Below are 20,511 nucleotides of genomic sequence, written 5' to 3' on the forward strand. Positions count from 1 at the left end.
CTACTTGTGTAAGAAGCTGGACCAGCCTGCCAGGTGTCTGCAGATGAAGGCTTCCTGTGTTTAAGTTATCATGCTCATAAAGTTGAATTATTTTAGTAACTCAAAACACACAGGACATAGAAATCTAACCATACTGTTGCATTTTTAAATACCCTTCATGATGTTATCTAACAAACCAATTACTGTGTTTTGGGGATTGTAACACCTTGGCCCTCTGTATTACTATACCTGACTCCAAGTAAGTTTGGCTCTTCCACAAGCCTGCAGGGATATAAGGAGAGTTATCACTGAAGTAAGTCCTAGGGTAATTCTGTCCTCACTCTCACAAGTATTCACTTCCAGAAAATGGTAATAGGCCTGAAAGGGACTGTGGAGCATCAGCTACTGCTGGAGTCTGAACTCCACAGAGTGCAGTACTGACAGCATGCCAAATGGCATTGCTGCACAGCCACAGCTGACAGGAAGCTGCAGCATCTCCTGTATTCTTACTGCTACCTTACTGTCCAGTCTGGGAGAAAAATAAAATATCCCCCCCCAAAAAAACATGAAGTGGACAAGGAAAGGCTGCCAAGCCTCAGTAATGACTTCCCCCCTCTCAGCTCCAGTGATGATCACATACAAAAATGCTGCTCCTGAGGATGTCTGTCTAATGTGTTCTTAAAAATTCCCATGTTCGTCACCCATTCTACAGCCTGCATCAGGCCCATCTAACTTCTGAAGTCAGCAACTATTGCATCTCATAAGGCAGACCTCTCAAGACCACCTCATGTTTCTCCCATGAGCATGGTGTCAAAACTCCATTATCTGTGAAATACTTAAACTTGAAGGCTTTCATAGAATCACAGAGTAGCTTTGTGTTGTAAGGGGCCTTTAATCTAGTCAGTCTCTGCATAGGGAGCTGGAAACACATCAGTGTCAGAATTCACAAAAATGAATGAAAGGTATGATGATATAGGAAGACAATGTAAACCCACTCACTGCAGATAGTTTAGACATTGCAACACAGCAGTAAAGACAAACATTCAAATCCAACATTCAGCAGCAAAACAGACTTCTCAGCCAAGGGTATACTTTGTCTCATTAAAATGATACCACTCTTTCAGAAAAGCTATGGAAGGTCTGGATGTTTTGCCTTGGTTTTGTTTTCTTAAACTGAGTAGACAGAGGAGGAACCTCACCCAGACAGTCAGCTTTCACTGGAACAAACAGGCCAGCAAGCTTTCCAAACACGCAGCCAATTAAATGCTATTTTTGGAGCCTGTAGTAACAGGATGAGTTGCATTCTTGCTATCATCCATCAGGGAGTAATAAAATTATATCTTTGTGTAAAAAGGAATGTTTAAACTTCAAAACTAAGAAGTAAGCAACTTTGGTATTGGTTCACACAGGACTGGAAGGAACCACAGTGGTTTGGGGAGACAAGTACACTGTGCTGCAGTATTCCATTAGCTCACAGCAGCTTCTGCAACAACAGGACATTCTCAGCTCATCTCCTTACCCTTTTAATTCATCAGCTAAGCACATGCCAAACTGCTTGGTACCAGTTTCCATGCATCTTCTTATCATTAGGCGATAACGAGGTTCAAAGACATGGAGTGGACAAGGGATGGTAGGAAAGGCCATGGTACATACGAAGATGGGAACATCTTTATTCAAACTGTAAGAAAATCGTTAAAAAAAAATCACTTTTTTTTTCCTGAGTGCTGCTATAGTCAGCATATATCCTTAATAGAAGGCAAATGGTTTCCTTAGACTCAATCTTTGTAAATGCATATCTCTTCAATGTTTGCCATTTTCACAAGACAGTGTTTCAGGACTCTTTTCATTTAATACATTAAGTAAACAATCCCTCTAACCTATTTCCACAGAGGAAAACTGTCAAGAAACAGCCAGTTTCCCAAAGACATGCATATTGACACATCTTAGATACACATGGCAAGATATTGGTGACAGCTTTTCACAGTAACAAAGTACTTAAGGACCAGCCATGTTCAAAGCAAGATGGCAGAGAATCCCAAAACTCAATAAAAACCCCTTTGATTTTGAAGTAGCCCACTAACCCACTTAATTTTTTTCAGGATTAACTGCATGTTTTGTTTTACCTTTTAGGTTACAGTTATAGCACAACATTCACAAGTCACTGACAAAACTGGATCCTTGAACTTCTCCTGACCTGAAGTATAACTCATTTGTAATTTGAATTCTACTCCCAGAAAACCCCCACTGTAACTCCTAAAGCTATTATGTTGTTTCAGAGGAAAAAGCAATTATCTTTATTTTAATAATATTGTTGTGCCTCTCCACCATCCAAGCACATTGTTACTTGTTTATCTGCAACATACACGTCAAAAATACAAACCATCTGGCAGGTTCATTTACAAGTTCATTCCTTTGGTGCATTTCCATTAGGAAATGACTCTTCTTCAGTAATTTAGACTGAAAAATACATTTTTGTAACAGCTGTCAGTAGTATAAAGAGAGCCTACTTTGACAATTCCTTCATTTCTTCCTCATAAACTTTCTTCCTTTCAGATAATTCCTCTGGCAAGTAACGGACTATCAGCTCTTCTGTAAGGACGGTCTTCTTGTAAGTTCTGCTTGCCAGAAACTACAAGGAAGAGTCAACTCTTAAGTCTGATAACAAGAAGACAGGTAACATCTCTTCCTCCCAACCCGTTCTTCCCTGAGGCCAAAGTGCTCCTTAGTTAGGACTGTACCGATACCTCACCCTTTTCAGCCTCCAGGCACCAAAACTTCCACTTCAGCATATGTGGTTCACCCCACTGTCTTTTAACTCTAACCCCATACCCTTTCTGGGCAGAAGTTGTACTACCAGGAAGAAAAGGCAGTCCATCCCCACTTTTGGAAAGATACATTTATCTTTTTCATCTACAGCTGTCAGCTTACTGGCAAGAAGCACAAGTACGGGATACCTTATGTCTGCTGTTGACAAGTGTTGACCAAAGAGCAACCATTCCTCAATCACCAGAGTTTCCACATAAACTGGAAATATGGTATGAACACACCTATGGCTGGGGGTCACTAGGCATGAGCCTGATGGGATACTGGAAGCCTCCATTTCTTCAAGAACCAGCAAAACCACTTGTCTACCAATGAATGCCAAATATATCCTTGAGTAAATGAGGTCTGCGCACAGCTTGATGCTGTTGGTATTGTCTTGTTCTGGTTTCACAGAATCATAGAATGGTTTTGGTTAGAAGGCACCTTTTAATGTCATCTAGTCCAACCCCTTCAGTGAGCAGGGACATCTTCAAATGGATCAGGTCGCTCAGAGCCCCCCATCCAACCTGACCTTTAACGTTTCCAGGGATGGAGCATCTACCAACTCCCTGTGCAACCTCTTCCAGTGTTTCATCACCATTATGGCAAAAAAAACCTCTCACTTACATCTAATCTCTTCTGATTAAATCAACTCTTTCACTTTAAAAGCATTACCCCTCTACTAAAATGTCTGTCCCTATCTTTTTTATAAAACCCCTTGAAGAACTTTAAGACTGAGATCAGGTCTCCCCAGAGCATTCTCCTCACCAGGCTGAACAACACAACTCTCTCAGCCTTTCTTCATAGGAGAGGTGTTTCAGCCCCAAACCATCTTCATAGCCCTTCTCTGGACTTGCTCCCCTTTCCTGAAGGCCCTGTAGCTGGATGCAGGACTCCAGCTGGCATCTCACCAGAGAGGGGCAGAATCACCTCCCTCACCCTGCTGGCCTCACTGCTTTGGATGCAGCTCACAAGTAGAGCACAGAAAGTCTCCATATAGATGCCTTCAGAAGAACACAATTTTGGGCAGTTTTCTTCACTGGGGCAAGGACATACTTACTTCTGACAGCTTTTCCTTGCAGAGCGGGCAAAGTGGATTATGGTCAAGGCAACGCTCAAGGCATTTGAGGCAAAAGGTGTGTCCACAGGGTGTGGTAACAGGTTCGTAGAACAACCTTAACATGAAAACATGGAACAGAAAAGCTAAGCTGCCAACAAAAACAATTCCCAATGTGTGGAGAGGAGTGACTAGTCCTAGCTCTTTCTTTCTTTCCTGCTTTTGTATAAAGCACAGGTGACAGTGTTATCTAAGGATACAAAAAAGGTTTTCATTTTTAGAAGTGGTAAACAATGGAAAACGGCATACATAATGGAGAAAACCACATCTGTAAAGATTCACCACATGTAAGGTTCAGCAAAAAGGAACAGAGTAATGATTTAGACATTCTCTGGCAGGCTTCTCTTCTTACACCATGAAAACTTTTTTCAGAAGCTAGAGAGGCTTTGTTATGTTAATGCCAGGTCAACACAGTCATACCTCATGCAGAGGGAACACTCAAAGTCTGACGCATCCACCAGAGTTGTTGGTATTTCACTTGACGTGTCAGTGGTGTTTTCAGGTAAAACATCTCCATCTAAGTAGTCAAGAAGATTATTACAGTAAATATGTAAGCATTGCTGCACTTTCTGATGTTCTTTACACTGTTGATTTTTTCACAAAAAACCTGATTTATGTATTTTCTTTTCTGAAGTTTTGTTTCAAACAAACTATTTCCCATCTAAGTTTTAGATTTTTTGGCAGGAGATCTTTTGGAGAGCAGAGGATGATGTCTGTGGCCAGAGAATACACTTTAGAGCCGAATACCCATTATTTGCTTCTCCAAAAATGATTGTGTTGTGGGTTTTTCTAGACTAGTTTTTAAAAGATTCTGCTATTGCTTTCCCACCACCACCCCCACATCAGCCAGACCAGATGTTTTCAAGTACATTAAGTCCAGAATTTAATTTGTTTACACACAGTCAAAATATTTCATCACTGTTTATTATAGATTTCTCAGCAGGGGTAATTTTACTTACAAATATAAAAAAGCCTACATTTTTCTAGACTAGGCTGTTGTAGAAATCCCAAATTTCAGACAGCTTAAAGTTAAAGGACTACTGGAGTTGCATTAGCTAACACTGCTTTTACTAGCTCAGCAATCTGCAAACAGAGGCTAAACACTTCACTTAAAATTCTGCCCAGATTGATTTTTGGGGGTGGTTTTTACCTCTAGATTAAACTCAGTTTAAGGGTATGCACTTCAAAATTCACAGCAGCATTATTTAGGCTCAAAAGCTATCAGCTCCAGCTTCTGTTGACATTTACACAAGCAAATTCTGCAATTTCTTTTACAATTTGCATCTTTGTGATGAGTTGCAACAGAGTCGTGAGTGCTGCCTCCACATGTTTTTTATTAACCAAATTCTTGACCATTAAAAAGCTCAGCTTTTTATGTTAAGTTAAAACACTAGGATGCTTTGTTAAAGAGTAACTTATGCTCAGCATCTGGCTTCTCTGAAGCAGAGACAGGATAGGTGGTGTGTAGCCTACAAAGAAAAACAACGCTATCTTTAACCTACATCTCACATGTTGGCATTTAGTAATTACAAGAACCTGGTTGTGTTAATTCCGCAAATAGTAACATGGCACTGGGACCTAGCACAGACCAGAAATTAGTGCTTATGGGTAAAACACGATCTCTGGCCTTCCCTGTGAAGATACAGGTGGGTCAGATTTCACAATCTATTTACTGAGTCTGCAGTTCACAGGCAAGTACAGGGTTTTTTCCTCCACAGCAACGTGATCAGAAACTGGCCATCTATTGATCTTTTGCAGAGCAGACAGCTGTACTTGCAGACCTGTAACATTTTGAGGCAGAAGTCAAACTCGTCAAGATGTGGGTTTTTTTTTTTTAATTTAAGGGGAAAAATTCACACCAGTACAGCAGCATTTTCAAAGTCTATGTTAACCAATAATTACACGACTCAGTGAAGTATTGCCTTCAGCATTTTTAGCCCTGAGTAGTAAAGCCACGCTGGAGGTCTTTGTTAGAAGCTTGAGAAGCATACAAATTGTAAGCACAGCTATCAAGTAACAGAAAACTGGGGGGCAGGGGCTTGTTACCCTTTAAAAGGCTTCTTTGTCTGCTTGGAAAATTTCATGTTAAGTTGCATGTGACCATTTCTAATGCCAGTTAAACATTAGTTGCCAGGCTTACTTCATCTTTCAATCATATAAAAAGACAATGAAGTTCAACTATAGCTGAGATCCAGAAAATGGAAACTGCGGCACTAGCAACTCGAAGACTAAACTGAGAGTGGATTACACACACGTTACAGTGGAAATGGCCCGTTGGAGAAAGAAAAACACAGTTTTCATTCAATGAACTTAAACTGCTCTGGAATAAGGTAAATAGGTTGTTAGAGCAGAAACAGACACACCAGAGTACAAAATATTATGCCAATTCCTGTAGGGAATGTTTTATTGACACCTATAAAAAGGGAGGAGTAAAAAAGTTTACAGTTTTTCAGTATGTGCAAGAGAAATCACTTTTCTAAGCCACAACACAAACCTTTTTTAAGAATCTTATTGGGGACATCCAAGCTCTGCAAATCCCTCATATCACTGGACAGCTTTCTTTTTAAGCCAACCCCAGGTAAACTGGAGAGAATAGCTCCCAAAGACTTCTTGTTGTCTTCAAAGTAGAGATCCAGAACATGATGCGTAACAGAAGAATCAGTGCTTCTGAATACATCAGATTCTTGGGACGGGGTTTTTGTTAACCTGAACATAGTATCCTAAAAAAATAAGAACAGTTACATACAGCATGAGACAATTTTGTTTTGCTTTTACCTATTAGTTTTATCAGCAATAGATCAATGTTCCCACAATGAGCCTAGCAATGAAGAAAGGTCTGTATCAAAGGTCACTTCCCAGTTGCATGAAGCTCTCCCTACAGCGCCTATCTCTAGAAATTATGTTCCTGTCATACCAGATCTTCAGTGGAAAAACCCACAACTACAACTGACCCCCATGTGAAGGCATCACATTGTTTTCTGAACAAAAAGGTTCACTCTCTTATTCTTCTGAGGAAGTACAACCCAATAAGAGATCCAACAGCAATGGAAAGAACAGGCTTACCATGAAAGTAAGTGCCTACATGGGTGCAGACAATGTCACACAGATCAGAAAGATCCATGTGCTACTTTTGGTATTTTTATGTTGAACACTTTTTGCTTTACCTTTGAGGACCCAGCAACAGAGTTATCTTCCACGGCTGACTGTGTGTTTATGCTACTCAGAAACGCAGGTTTCAATCTTGTATGGGATGTTCGACTAGAGAAAGGTGCTGTTAGACTATCATGCACATTTTCAAAGGCTGGGAAAAACATCTCACACATTATCTAGTTAATTAGGAGAGAAAAAAAAAAGAAAAAGTAATAATTACAACATAGATATTTATGTTCGTGTGAACACAGATGCACAAACTTCACAGTTTCTAGATGCAAAGAAGCTTGCAACATCCAGGACATCCTGCATTCCCCAGTGCCCATGGGAAACCTGAATGGCAGTCCCCACCACAGTCACATTCCAAGGTGCTCTTCTGGTGCCCTCCTCCCTTACCAAAGGCTTCTGCTCCCCAAGAGCATCCAGGGCAGCAGTCTGTTGCATTGTTCTCCTGACCCTACCCATCTCCATTTTGACACTCAGACCCTGCCTCCAGAAGTCTTTAGACCATGGTCTTCCATCAAAACCAGTTAACAGAGATGTGTTTAAACACTCCTTGTGCTCTTCACCCATCTCCTCCATCCTCAAGCAGATTTAACCCCTAGCTTAAAGCTGTGTAGAGTCTGCTGCCCCTCTCACCAGTCCCCATCAAGCATCTTGCCAAATCCTCATTTCATTTTTATAAAAATCTGCCCGTATGGATGGTCACAGAGAACCTGATGACGGGCTGTTAGCACTTGATGTGTCTAACTTCCCATAAGGGACAAAATTCTACGAAGACTGCAGGATTTTTCCAGGACAGGGCAGCACACAGTTTCCTCTTCTCAATCCTCTGCCACTTCCCACATGAAAGTCATTTTCTGATGGGTACTAAAATTAGCAACCTCAAGCCTACACAGCAGAATTCACAAATATATAATCCCTCTGGTTGAGGCATCAACTAAACCCAAGAGGTGCCCCACATAGCATAATGCTAAAAAGGGTTATTGGAGCATCTACTGAATCAGAACTATCCTTTGGGTGTTTACTATCACCTGAAATACCATGAATTTTACTTGGCTGTGGGATTAAAACCAGCACAATGGCCAAGTAGCCAGTAAATACATTTTATACCTTTTGGGCTTCTTTCTTCATTGAGCTCCATTCGGGATTTAAGGCAACACAATAAAGAAACTCCTTCAATGCTTCCTCAGTCCTTTCCAATCCAGAAAGAGCTTTTGCTTTCACATAATGGCCCTGTTCACACAAAGGAAATATACAAATCTAGAGATCATTTCTGAAGTGGCAGCAAGACACCAGAAAACAAACCTGGAAGTTCACAGCATTCTGCAGGTGAAGAACAAGATGCTTTTTGGGTAACAACCTCTTTGATACATGTGACTGAAAGAAATTCAGTCCCTTCTGGTGCAAAAAAGATTACCCAGGAACCCTCTGCTGCATTATCCCTTGCCAAAGGCATTGCTCATTTCCTGAGAGAAGAGCTGGGAATGAAGAGGGGTATTTGTCTCCCCAGGGACAAAGTCTACTACACATCCCACTGTGCTTGGACACATCAGAGAACAGTTTCACATACCAGGACAAACTTAAAAAGTAATGCAGCTGCACAGAAAAGGCAGTGGGACAAGGCAGCCTGGAAGTGGCAGCTCAGAGAGTTCAGGATAGTCACTTCTCCTGGGTGTCTTACTAGGATAGTAAAATTATCTACAGAGATAATTTTTCACCTGTTTTATTTGGCCCAAAAACATAATGAATTTAGGGCAACTTACCAATGCTTAACCTGAAGCATTTTAACCCACCCTACCTCTCCCATGTTCTGGACTCACACATCCACAGCCAACAGGTACGGATAGCCAGCTTGGGAATAAATCCTATTTTACTTGTTACTAGTAGCAAGAGAGGAACGCCTCGCCTCTGAACTTTCCTGCAGATATCAAACTACAGTTCTAATCTGACTATGGAAATTAGCTCCTTCACAATGAAAAGAAACTTAAGAGTGCATTTAAACATTTCCCTCTTGCTTATTAGACAGAAGTGTGCTCTACAAGCACCACCTCTGACCCAAGAGAACACCTCTAGCCTGTACTGAAAGTACAGCTTCATTCATCTAAGAGACTGGCTAGATAAGCAGATCCACTTTTCGTCCTTCATAATAATGATGAAAGATCTGGTATCACATAATCTTCCTGAGCAGGTAACTCCCTCATTCTTTCAGTACTGCTGTCCAAGCTGAGACCTGTTAAGATCTTTACCATTCCTCTGGAATTGGAAGAAGGAGGCTCATGCCAAAAGCAAGTAGCAGGCACTGCATAGGCCAGGTTAATTAACAAAATTACCATTTGGTGACCTGTACAAGAAATTTCAGTACACATCGATTCTCTCCAGGCGAGATACATTTTTCTTTTCCTCAATGAGGTAAGAAGAGAGATAGCGTGAGGCCTGACCCTGACCTTCTTACCTGGATGCTTGCACAGCCTCCATAAAACCTTTTACACACCTGCCATCAGTGTCAGCATTACTTCACTGCACTGGGAAGCCTACAAGCTTGTTTGGACTCGTCCTTCAGAGCTGTAAGAGCAATGTCCTTATCCAACCTGCAAGAGAGGACTGAGCTGGGCTGTCCACAGACAAAGTACCTAAAGATCCAACACCAGGACTTAGGCCCAGGGACTAGAGAACCCTATACTTCAGAGACTACTGCTGCCACCTTCCCTTTCCTATTTTCACATACCCCTGCCAAGCATCAAACCTGAAACTTGAAAGGGAGATCCAAGCAGGACCATGTGCAGCAGGCAGGAGGGCACCGCTGTCTACCCTCCATATAAAAACACAACTGGAAAACACTCCCTGCCTTACAGAGTCTAAGGACCTGGTTTTCATAGCAACTGAAAAGAAACCAACTTATCTACAGCTCCAATAACTACAGCATATCAAGGAGTTTCACCAGTAACTCAGCAAGCTATTACATCTGTTATCAATAAGCCAAAAGATACCAGTTAGGCGAACACTTGCATCCTAGGAGCTACTCCCAGAATTAAGTTTAATTTTATGTTGGGTTTGTTTTTTTTAACTACACAGCAAATGTTTGAGCTAATCTCTGCCACTGGATGAGATGCTGCAATACACAAAACAAAGCAGATGCCCAGAACTCCTGGAGAACATGGATTCTGGGTCAGCACAGCTTATGTTGATGTCCTCACAAACATGAAAGCACAAGTGAAGTACGTCTGAGATACTGCTGGTTACGCCATGATGACAAATTTCATTTTCAATTAATATTCTTCAGAGATGTGATTAATGAAACCTTTATCCACCTACGACTGACACACATCACATTTCCATGGATTCAGGCAAACAGAAGACATTTCAAGAAAACATCTGAACGTGCGTAATTCATTTTTCTCCCTCTGCACAGAAACCCAGCCAGCGTCACCCGAGGTGGGATTCCTGACTTCATGAGAAATTATCCAAGATAGAGAAGCAAACTGGATGCAGGGGAAGATTATTAACTGCCTTCCAACATGAAAGGTTTTAATGGGTGACAAGACAGATAGCCTTCAGAGACAATTCCCTAACTTGTCAGAGACTCGGTGTTGCAGACAGCACCTCTCTGCTTGCCCTGCATCATCCCTAACTGGGAATGGAGCACTAGATGCACAGCCTTGCTTGCTGAGGCAGAAGGTCAAGGCATTTATGCAACACCTCCTTAGTCTCCTTAGTCTCTGCCTAAAATCCTTCCACAATTCCCCATGCTATGCTCTCCCCAGAAAGCACGCAGAGGCTTTATCTGCTCAAACCTGTGTTGCAGTTTTGCTACTGATAGGAGAAGGACTGACTGCAGGTGTAATCCTAAGTGGGGTGAACTGCTGGACACCCAGTCCAGCTTCAGGCAACCAGTGGTAATGATGGGCACCATGTGTTTCTTCCATTTCTCTCTCCTAACATCATTCCTGATACTTGCTTCAAACTGCCCACTGCTCCTTGTAGCACCTCCTTTGGTTATGAAAAAAATTGCAACCCCTCTATGAAACACCATGACACAGGTAGACATCACAGATAGGATATTTTAGGATTAAAGAGAGAAAGAAAATAATCCTGAAATAGAGTCTGGGTTGCTCCTCAAAAAAACACACTGGCCAGCAGGCTGTCAAAGCCACCCACTTCCATGGGACACATCGTCCCAGAGAGACCTGCAGGGCCATCCTGGGCTGCCAGAGCCTTATGAACTGATTCTGCTGCCAAGCTGCAGCACAAACTGTAACAGATAAAAGGCACCAGTATGAACAAAACCACATCACCAGCAGCCCACCATCAAAATCCCACCAGCTGGAGAAGATTCTGAGGACCTTCCAGACTTGTTCTTTGAAGAACTTAGACATTTTTGGCCCTGCTAATGCCCCGATGTTCTTCCAACAACAGCCCCAGCAGCACCGTCCCCAGCACAGAGAGAAGCCCTGAGAAGAAGCAGTTTTCATCTTGGTCTTTACAAGAAGCAAGCACCGTACCGCAGGCCAGTGGGGCTTGTTTCGGCAGAGGATGTCCGCGTCGTGAAGAGCTTGCTGGTAGTTTTTCATCAACGTACAGAGTTCTGCCCGCTGTGCTATTAATGAACACTTGCAAGGAGCTGGAAAACAAAAACAGTTGCAAGGAACTTCATTAAAAGAAGTACCAGGACATGTTAAATACAGTAACCTCATATGCAGCCACCATAACCAAAAAAATCACTACTTCACACCCATTACATTTATACTCTCCTGTAATGGAAAAAGAGGCAATTCCTTCATTCTTTCCTGCTTAAAATATATTCTTCTCACCCTGAAGCAATCTCTATGTTTTATCTAGCAGGACATATTTCATATTCACAAAGAGGATGCCACTGCTCTTTTCTTCATCTTGCTTACAGGACACTTTAGAAAGCAAAAAGAAAAAAGCTGCAAGTGTTTCTACCCTCAGCGTGGAGGAAGAAATCACCAATGCAGGACTTCAGCTAAAGTGTTCCTGGAAGCCATTAAATAACAAAAATGCATGCAGCCTTTACACTTCATATCCGCTTGCCTTCCCCAAGGCAAGCAAACCTCTCATGATCATACACCTTGCCTCCACAAATTCATGAATCATTCAGTTCACACGAATTATGAACTTCCCAGACATTATTATTCTGTCCTTTGCTAATAAGGTCTCTGGAACACATTTTAATTTCACAGAACCACAGAAAAACTGGCTGATCCATGTTCAGCCTGTCCACCAGGACCCCCAGCTCTCTTCTGCAGATCTGCTGTCTAGTCCAGCCCATCCTGTTGCACGGGGTTGTTGTGTCCCAGCTGCACCTGCCTTTGCAGAAGTAGGCAAGGCTGGTCAGCCCATGCCCCAGGTTGTTGGTTTGAATGGCAGCCCTGCTCCCCAGCACATGAATCACTTCTTCCTCTCCCAATCTTGTGCCACAGACAAACTTGCTGACAGCATACTCTTCCCTGTGATGGAAGCTGTTAATAAGGTGCTGAACTGTGTCAACCCCATTACCAACACCTGGGCAACACCACTGGCAGCCATCCACCCAGCAGGTCTCAAGCCATTAGGCACCACCTCATGCCCCTAATGGTCCAGTCAATTCTCCACCTCCCTCCCACAACTTCCCCAGCTCAGCAAGGACACTGCAGCAGGCTGCGGCAGCATCCTTGCAAAACACACACTAAGTCCCAAATAATGCTCTGCTTTTGTTCACTAGAACAGTTATGTTATTTTAGGTGATGAGATTTATGAGAGATTTACTCTTGGTCACTGTTGACCTTCATGTACTGGGAGAGGCCTCTGGAAGGCTGGAAGGTGGCTGCTTGCAGCTAAGTGCAGTAATCCTTTCCCAAATGTGAGCTGGTTAAAACTGTCAGAACTGGTAACAAACTTTACACAAGCTCTAGTGTGCTGAGACACAGTACCACATTTCTCCAAATTTTAACTTCACATCCAAACCAGCTCTCTCAAGGATTTTCCACCAAGTGTCACCTTATGCATGTTCACACACAGGGCTCCTGTCTCCATACGTCTCCTGCTCTCTTCAGCCTGATTTGGCTTCACTGTTTGGATCTCGCTTCAGCACCAGCATCCTAAACATGCCCTCGGTAAGAACACATTGCCCATACACAGCCCAGGTACAAACACATCTGCATGGACACAGAGTGAGTACAACTGCTGCAGGTGCCACCACTTATTAAATTCAAGCACCTACCACGAGGGATGGCCCAACACCACATCCCCCTCACACCTCCCCCCGCTTGGGCTGATGCTCCTGCTTGTGCGGCAAACCAGGTTCATGTGCTTGCACTGGGAACCAGAGCAAAGAATCAATTGACTGAAAGTTAATTCAATAGCTGTGGTTGTTGTTGAGGCGGACATAAAAGCCACACTAGTCGTAATCCATAGTCAGAAAAGGTAGAAAGATTTTTTATTTTCTCTACTGCTATTCTTATACCTGTTCACAATGGCTGTGGCCTAATTTAAGATTGGCTGCTTAGCAAACAATGACAAGGCTGTCTAACAATGACCATTCAGGCAGTAAACAATCAGCTATACAAGTAAAAGTATAGTTGCTACATATTATCCACACGTTCTTCCTTGTACACTCTCAATGTCCCACAAGGAGAACATCCTCCCCTTGTGTCCAGAACATCTTCTCTTATTGGTATCTTCTTAGCCTTCTCTGTGAGTTTTACTAAAGTTGCAGAATTTCAAGTAAATTCTGACTCCGTGAGAATGTCAGTCCAGCTATCAATCTCATCAAATAGCAACAAATAAATAGAAAGGTTTAAGAGGATCGGTTTCCCCTTGGCTAGTTCACTGTACAGCCACGCAAACTTGAGTGCCAGGACACTGGATGAGAAGGAAAGAAGCAGCAAGGAGTGTTGCCTTTTTTGGCTGTAGTGTGGACTGACGACAGATATACTAACTGCAGAGCAACAGATCAGGGCTGATGCTTCCCCACTGGTCTCAGACAGTGACAGCTAGAGACTACACTTAAAGAGCTCTACAAAAGCTCACATGTTAATAAGGTGCTGGGGTTCTGTGCTGTTTTTTGCTTGTGTGGTTTTGTCATGGTTTGTTGAGGGTTTTTTTTAACTACTACACGTGCAGACTGCTGCATGGAGTGATCCACGTTTCTACCTATAGTTTTTTAAAAGACGGCAAGTTATATAAAATTGAAAGCAATTAATCTAAGATCTCCAAGCAAGTTTTTTTTTCTTTTAGCAGATGCTCAAATATGAAACTATTTAGTTTAGCTGCATTTGAACAGTAAGTAATGCATACTTTGTATTTCCATCTTTGTCTGCTCTAGGGTATCCAGGTTCAGGGTATGCAGAGGGAGGTAGAAACAGCAAGAAGTTAGGCACCTCAACAGGAAAGCAGGGGGTGGGGTGGGGTGGGGTGGGGTGGGGTGGGGTGGGGTGGTATTTCTGGCACCATAGGGAAAGGAAGCAGTATGAGATTAGGGGGCAAAGCAAGTCAGCTTGCTGCTTCTGTTCACTACTGCACATTTTAACCACACTGATGCTTTCCAGCACTCTTCAGAACGGTTCGTACATCCAACAAACCCAGAGAGAGAACAGCTTCATCAGCTCCTTTTCAGGAACTTGTCTTCAGTGCAAACGTTTTAAGCAAAAAAAAGCCATTGCAGAGCACAACACTGTGGCAAAGGCTGCAGATCCTCCTGAAGCACAGTCCAAAGGGTCTCACAATATGAAAAGAAAATAAACCAACATGGAGGCAAGCCAGAAAAAGCTACGTGTACTCAGGGCTCATACCTCTCCTTCACTGAGACTCAGTCAGAAAGCATAAGGTGTGGCCGGCCCATCTTAATGAGTAACTGGCAAGGAATGTTTAGTTAACTGAGAGAAAGGATAAAAAACCCCAACAAACCAAACAGCTTTGCTAAAGAGAACAGCATTTATGAGGCCGTACTTTAACAGGTCTTCTACAGGGAGATGAAGTATCTAGACTAGATGCCATAGCTAGAGTGGTGCCCAGCCACCTCCATTCAGGCTCACCTCACTCACAGAGCAAGCAGTGCAGCCTGAAATCTTACTGGCTCTACACCCAACCCATGCATCCTTATTCCCAGCCTCCTGCTATCAGGAGGTGCTAGCAGGACTGTCCCAGGAGGGTCCACGTCTCATCAGGGCAAAGCTAGATGGACTGAAACCTCATTCTTTGTCAGTGGAACTGAGGCATCAGCTGGCTAACTCCAACTCAGGGTCCACGTGGAAGTGGGATGAAAAAGTGAATATCCAGCTGCAGCCTAAATAACTACAGTGTTTCTTATAAGCACCATGATACCGAGTTGTTCCATGCCACAGCAAATGATGTGATGAAAATAATTAGTCACAGAAGGTGGCAAGAGAGGCCTTGAGGGTGTACAGAGTTTGTGAATGCCAGTTCACAAGGATGCCAGTGTTCAAGATGCCAGTATACAAGGCAGATGCCAGTATACAAGGATGCCAGTGTTCAAGGCCAGGCTGGACAATGCCTCGAGTCCCCCAACCCAGTGGTCTAGCGGAAAGTGTCCTGGCCCATGGCAGGTGGGTTGGGACTCGATGACCTTTAAGGTCCCTTTCAACTCTGTAACACTGTGACTCTACAGTATTTGCAATTATAAAAAAAAAAAAAAAAACAACCAAAAAAACAAACCCGAAGAAACAATCACAAAAGAAAAAGCTGCACAATAGTAGTCAAAAGTTTGTTTTAAAATAAGGCACTCATTCTCTCTTCTGGAGATAAAAAGCAGGGGAAAAGAAGATTTCTTTTATGAAATGACTTATTATTTCAGGCCAAATTAAAAAAGAAAAGTGTAGAAAATTTTACTGTTTCCACAACACCAGCAGATGGCATTTTGTGAATCCAACTCCTCCTGGGAATCCACAGCGGCACAGCAAAATTTATGTCCTTGTCAGCATCAGGGATGCAGTACTGAGGCTCCCAGGATCTGCAGCTCCAGGCAGCTGGGACACAGAGACTTCCTCCAAGACACAAGTCCTGGAAGTCTTCCCAAGCATCTCCCTTCCCCTCAGCCATAATCTCACTGTACCAGACAAACCCTGGCCCATACAGGGCCCAGAACAGACGTATGTTTGGGTCTTTGCCTCCTAGACCCTCCTTTGGACCACCAAATATTGCCTATTCTGAGTGTGGTTGTCAACTTGGATTTCTCCAAAATCATTAATTTTCCTCTCACACCACCTTTGTGCTCATCTGCGTGTTTGTTACTCTGTGCTTTTACTTATGCAGAAGCTAACACCCAAAATTACTTTTCCAGATATGCCCAAGTATTCAAGCTTTTAAAAAAACTATTCTGTTGAGTTTGGAAGGTTGGTAGGACAACAGGGCTCCACAAAATTTCCTTGTGCCAGGAAGGCAGTTAGAGCAATTATGAGAATTTGCCCAACTGAGCGCAGATGATGATAGAAGTTTTACTGTAATAAACTACTCTGCCATTTCTTCCAGGAACTCAGAACAGAAAGAACAAGCTTAAAGTTGCTAGAACACTCTAATTCTCCTTAGCTAACAATTCTTCGTAGAAAATCGCATCTTATTCACACATATCTCAATACTAAGCACATTTCCTTGAAGGCATGAGCAGAACTGAAACAAGTGTCATCACAAACACCTTTCAGTCTTGCTTTTAAGAGTCAGCCTGCACAGTATTTCAGCAGAAACTTCTCTCACATTTTAAAGAAACTTCTGCCCTGGAAAGAGAAAGAAATTTGGCTTGTTTTGCTACATTATGCATTTAGTTCTGAACAATTCAGTATTGAAAGCCTTTTAATAAGCTTGAAAAATAATATGAAACATGTATCTTCATTTCAGTGAGAAATTAGCAAGTTTTAGTAAATAACTGAATAGCAAATTAGCTTTTCTCCTCCAAACTTCATGTAAGCATGACAAGTCCACACACAGAAAATGGAGGCACAGGATGTTTGGTAGGGGAAAAGGGGGTGGCAAAGAGAAAGGGGCAGTTTAGACAAAATAATTAGCAGAAGTAATAAAGACATTCAGGACATTAAAATAAAACTTCATTTCACAGCAAAGATAGAAACCAGGGTTAGCTTCCCAAACCTGATTATGGAGGGCAATGAACATGACCACATACCTGCAATCAGCAAACCCATGTTTTCTAAATCATCAGTCTACCTTAACTGGATTAACAGCTGGACTTTAAAAAGTATACATATTTTCTGAATATTATGGCTTTTCCTCCTTGCATTTACATCACCGGCATCTTCCTGAAGTGATCAAAGACCCCAGAGGAAACATGCAAGAGCTTTTAGCGCACAGAGAATGCAATAAAAGATGGCTCTTCCTCCAGAAATCTACTTGTGCAACCAAGCACCCTTCCACTGCACTTACGAGGCAGGCACTTGTGAACAGTACTCTGCAGGCAACTGTAACACCCATTTCCCCTGGGGGACCAAGGGATCAACACTGGCAGACAGTAGTGTATGGCCTTAGGAACTCTTGAAACAGGCTGTGGTGAGGATGAGGAGCTCAGGGCACCACCATCCTCCACTTGGAGCCTGTGCCACCAATTTTTAGGAAGATGCAATTTTAAGATTGAACTCATTTCTCTCTGGCCTCTGTATTTTGCTGTCCAAACGCCCAGGCTTAAGAACACAGACCTTGCAGTGTGCTGAACAAAATGCTTTAGATTCTAAGCAGTTTTATTTCAGGCTCAGTAAGTCCTCAGCTAGGAAGCTCCGTATGTTATTTAAAGCTGGACTGTCATCACTGCTAAGCACAGCTAATCACTATACCCACCATTACTCAGGAGAAACACTGTGAGGGAAGTTGTATGCTACCCAGAAGAGCTGCTACAGATGATGCAGCTAACTTTGCACCCTCGCTTTTGTGCTGTACCTTTGGCCTCATGAGGCAGAAGCATGCCAGACCAATTACATTAATGTACAGTTTAGTCTGCATGCCCACAACTCCAAAGCCAATGATAACCTTCTTCCCAAACCCATAAGTCATGAATTGCAGCAGCAAAGTCCCAAATTCAAGAATGTCCCAGCACAGAGTTAAGTGTAATATATTAGACCATTGCTCCCTCCTATGCAAATCCCAATCTTTCAACACTCTGCTAGATGTCTGCTACTCTTTCCAGGTAATATAGCATGAAACAACACTCCCTCCCAGTATTTTCAGCTCCCATTCTACCCTTTGGACATTTGGGCTGCTTCACGTGATGTACCCCAAGTCCATCTATGGCCTCTTGGCACTAGTATAATAAAAGCAGTAAGTACACAAATATGACTCATTTTTCAATGCTTACTAATTCACCCAGGACTTAGTTCAAGGCTAGGAAAGGTTTCCTACCAAGCCTCAGTCAGAATGGAATTACCCTCTCACACAGCAGATACAGAGACTGCCCCAAATCAAGATATCTACAGACCGAAGTATGATATAACTAACAAGATTCAAAATCAAAACCAAGAATCTCAAGGGGTCAACCCCCTGCCAGATGTCCAAAGCACCCAAGGAGAAGTTCTGACCTGCCCAAAGAAACAGGGACCTATGCTAGGTGCACAAGAACCTGTGACTGCAAGGAGACTCCAAAGACACCACTGTAATTCGCAGACAGGCAGGGCCAGCCAAGTAGGTCTCCCACGATCACAGTTTAACAAGAAAAATTTACAGCCAGATATTCTATCATAAAACTACTTCACCAGTGACAACCTAGTTGCCTTCTTTGACATGATTAGTACATAAGCCACATTTCTACAAGTTACCCTTCAGGTCTTTTTAAGCTCTTTTTCCAGTTAAAGCTTGTTTCAGAATTTCTGACTTTTGCAAAAAGGACCCTCTTGCTTCTCAGTTACTACCTCACCCATTCTGTCCTCAAATAGAGTGATCACTTACTATATTTGCAAAAAGAAAAGAGTACTGCAATATCCTACTAATTTTAAGATAAGGAAGCACGAGTCAGTTCTATAAATGTCTTCTCTCAAAAGCAAAAGACATTCTGTTATACTTTATCAAAGAAAAAAAGAAGAGCATGCTGTTTGAAGAGACTTCAAAAATTCTTCAAACTTTGATAAGTACATACAGTTCATTCTTGAGGATTGCTGAAGTAGTTCAATTATTTATAGGAAATTACATCTGGGTTACATACATGAAGGGGAAGGGGAAAATACAATTCTGTTCCATTGAAGATGGGGTAAGTTACATGAGCAATATTAATTACTTTAAAAAAAAAACACCACAAAAAACCAAAAACCCACAGCAAGACTGTCTACTGTACAGCATGATGCCTTCTTCCCTTCACCAGTGACGAATAAGCCTCCTGATCACCTTGGCTCTGGTCTTGCAGCTTGGCAAGAAGCAGACCCTCCTTCAGCAGACCCTCTGCAAGAAGGAAAAAAACTTCCAGAGATCCAGCTACAGGACCTGAGCCCTCAACCACAAGCTCTGTACAAACCAAGAGTAACATGAGCTTCCACTCCAAACAACTTGACATGTTTCCAGTGGTGACATATATGAAGTATCTACTACTGTTTTTCAAGCACAAGTTCACAGTAAAACAGGAGGGAGCGAGGTGGGGTGAGGTAGGCACTGAGGGGCAGAACTCTGCAAAATATTTCAAGTTTAAAAATAATGCTAGGATGACTGCAACAGTCTCCAGGTAACCTTGACTCCTACTTTTACATATTCTTCTGTCTGTGTAGAACAGCACAAAGAGGTTTTGGAGACACACTTTAAGAGGATTCCAAGATATGATTTTAAAGATGGATGGGAAAGTTCCTTTTTTAGCACAACTCCTCTAAGCAGCAAGCAACTACTATTTTTTGTAGCAGGTAATTTCAGAAACACTACCTGTCATTCTTCTTTTAAAGTCACCTTCCTTTAGGAGTTATAAAATTAAATATTCTTCTGATAAATTATTAAAATGACTGAACCAGTTGCTGTTGCAGGAGTCATGACAGCTGTCTACCATGGCTTTTCTGTTGTTTTTGCTAAATGGCTGGTACAACATGAAAGACTTACTTCTTCACTACCTCAAACAGGAAAGTGTACTCAAGACCCTGTGAGGAAGGAAAATTTGGCCAACATCCTTTTTACCATATCAGGAAAAGACAAACGATCTTATCTTTTAATAGCAGCCTCCTAGAAATGGCGTACAAAAGAAGAGCCCATTAAAGTGTTCTAATACATGTAATTCACATACAAGTCCATGTAGACACTCTCTAGCAGTATTCTTCGAATGAGACTTTGGTGCAAGCGCACCATTAACGAAGGCACAACTTTACAAAGCAGCAGAATTAATAAAACGCATACGATGGCATCAGCCACCTCCATAAAAATTTAAGCACAGCTCTCTAAAGAGAGTTCAGTAGCTTCCCTTTACAGACTGGGGCTCTTCTTTGCTTCTTCTGATCCTGACCCAGGACTAAGAGAGGAATCCATCACCAGTCAGGGCTGCAGTA

The 20,511-nt window shown here is 42.4% G+C and overlaps 1 protein-coding gene across 2 annotated transcripts in view; it reads right to left on the reverse strand.

Annotated features, from left to right (window-relative positions):
* The window catches only part of LONRF2 (LON peptidase N-terminal domain and ring finger 2), a 31,549-nt gene that overhangs the window by 4,263 nt on the left and 6,775 nt on the right, over positions 1–20,511 (reverse strand). For both annotated transcript variants that reach the window (XR_014226311.1, XM_082279203.1), the window contains exons 2-9: positions 11,551–11,669; positions 8,162–8,284; positions 7,063–7,224; positions 6,393–6,618; positions 4,319–4,415; positions 3,842–3,956; positions 2,487–2,608; positions 1,499–1,657 (exon numbers count right to left, since the gene is read on the reverse strand). Coding sequence is in view for 1 of the 2 variants with exons in the window: in XM_082279203.1 (XP_082135329.1) it covers positions 1,499–1,657; positions 2,487–2,608; positions 3,842–3,956; positions 4,319–4,415; positions 6,393–6,618; positions 7,063–7,224; positions 8,162–8,284; positions 11,551–11,669 (1,123 nt within the window). In the remaining variant the exon portion in view is untranslated. The remainder of the gene's footprint in view (positions 1–1,498; positions 1,658–2,486; positions 2,609–3,841; positions 3,957–4,318; positions 4,416–6,392; positions 6,619–7,062; positions 7,225–8,161; positions 8,285–11,550; positions 11,670–20,511) is intronic.

The sequence above is a fragment of the Coloeus monedula genome (assembly GCF_965178545.1).
Source record: "Coloeus monedula genome assembly, chromosome: 3".
Taxonomy (NCBI): Eukaryota; Metazoa; Chordata; class Aves; order Passeriformes; family Corvidae; genus Coloeus; species Coloeus monedula.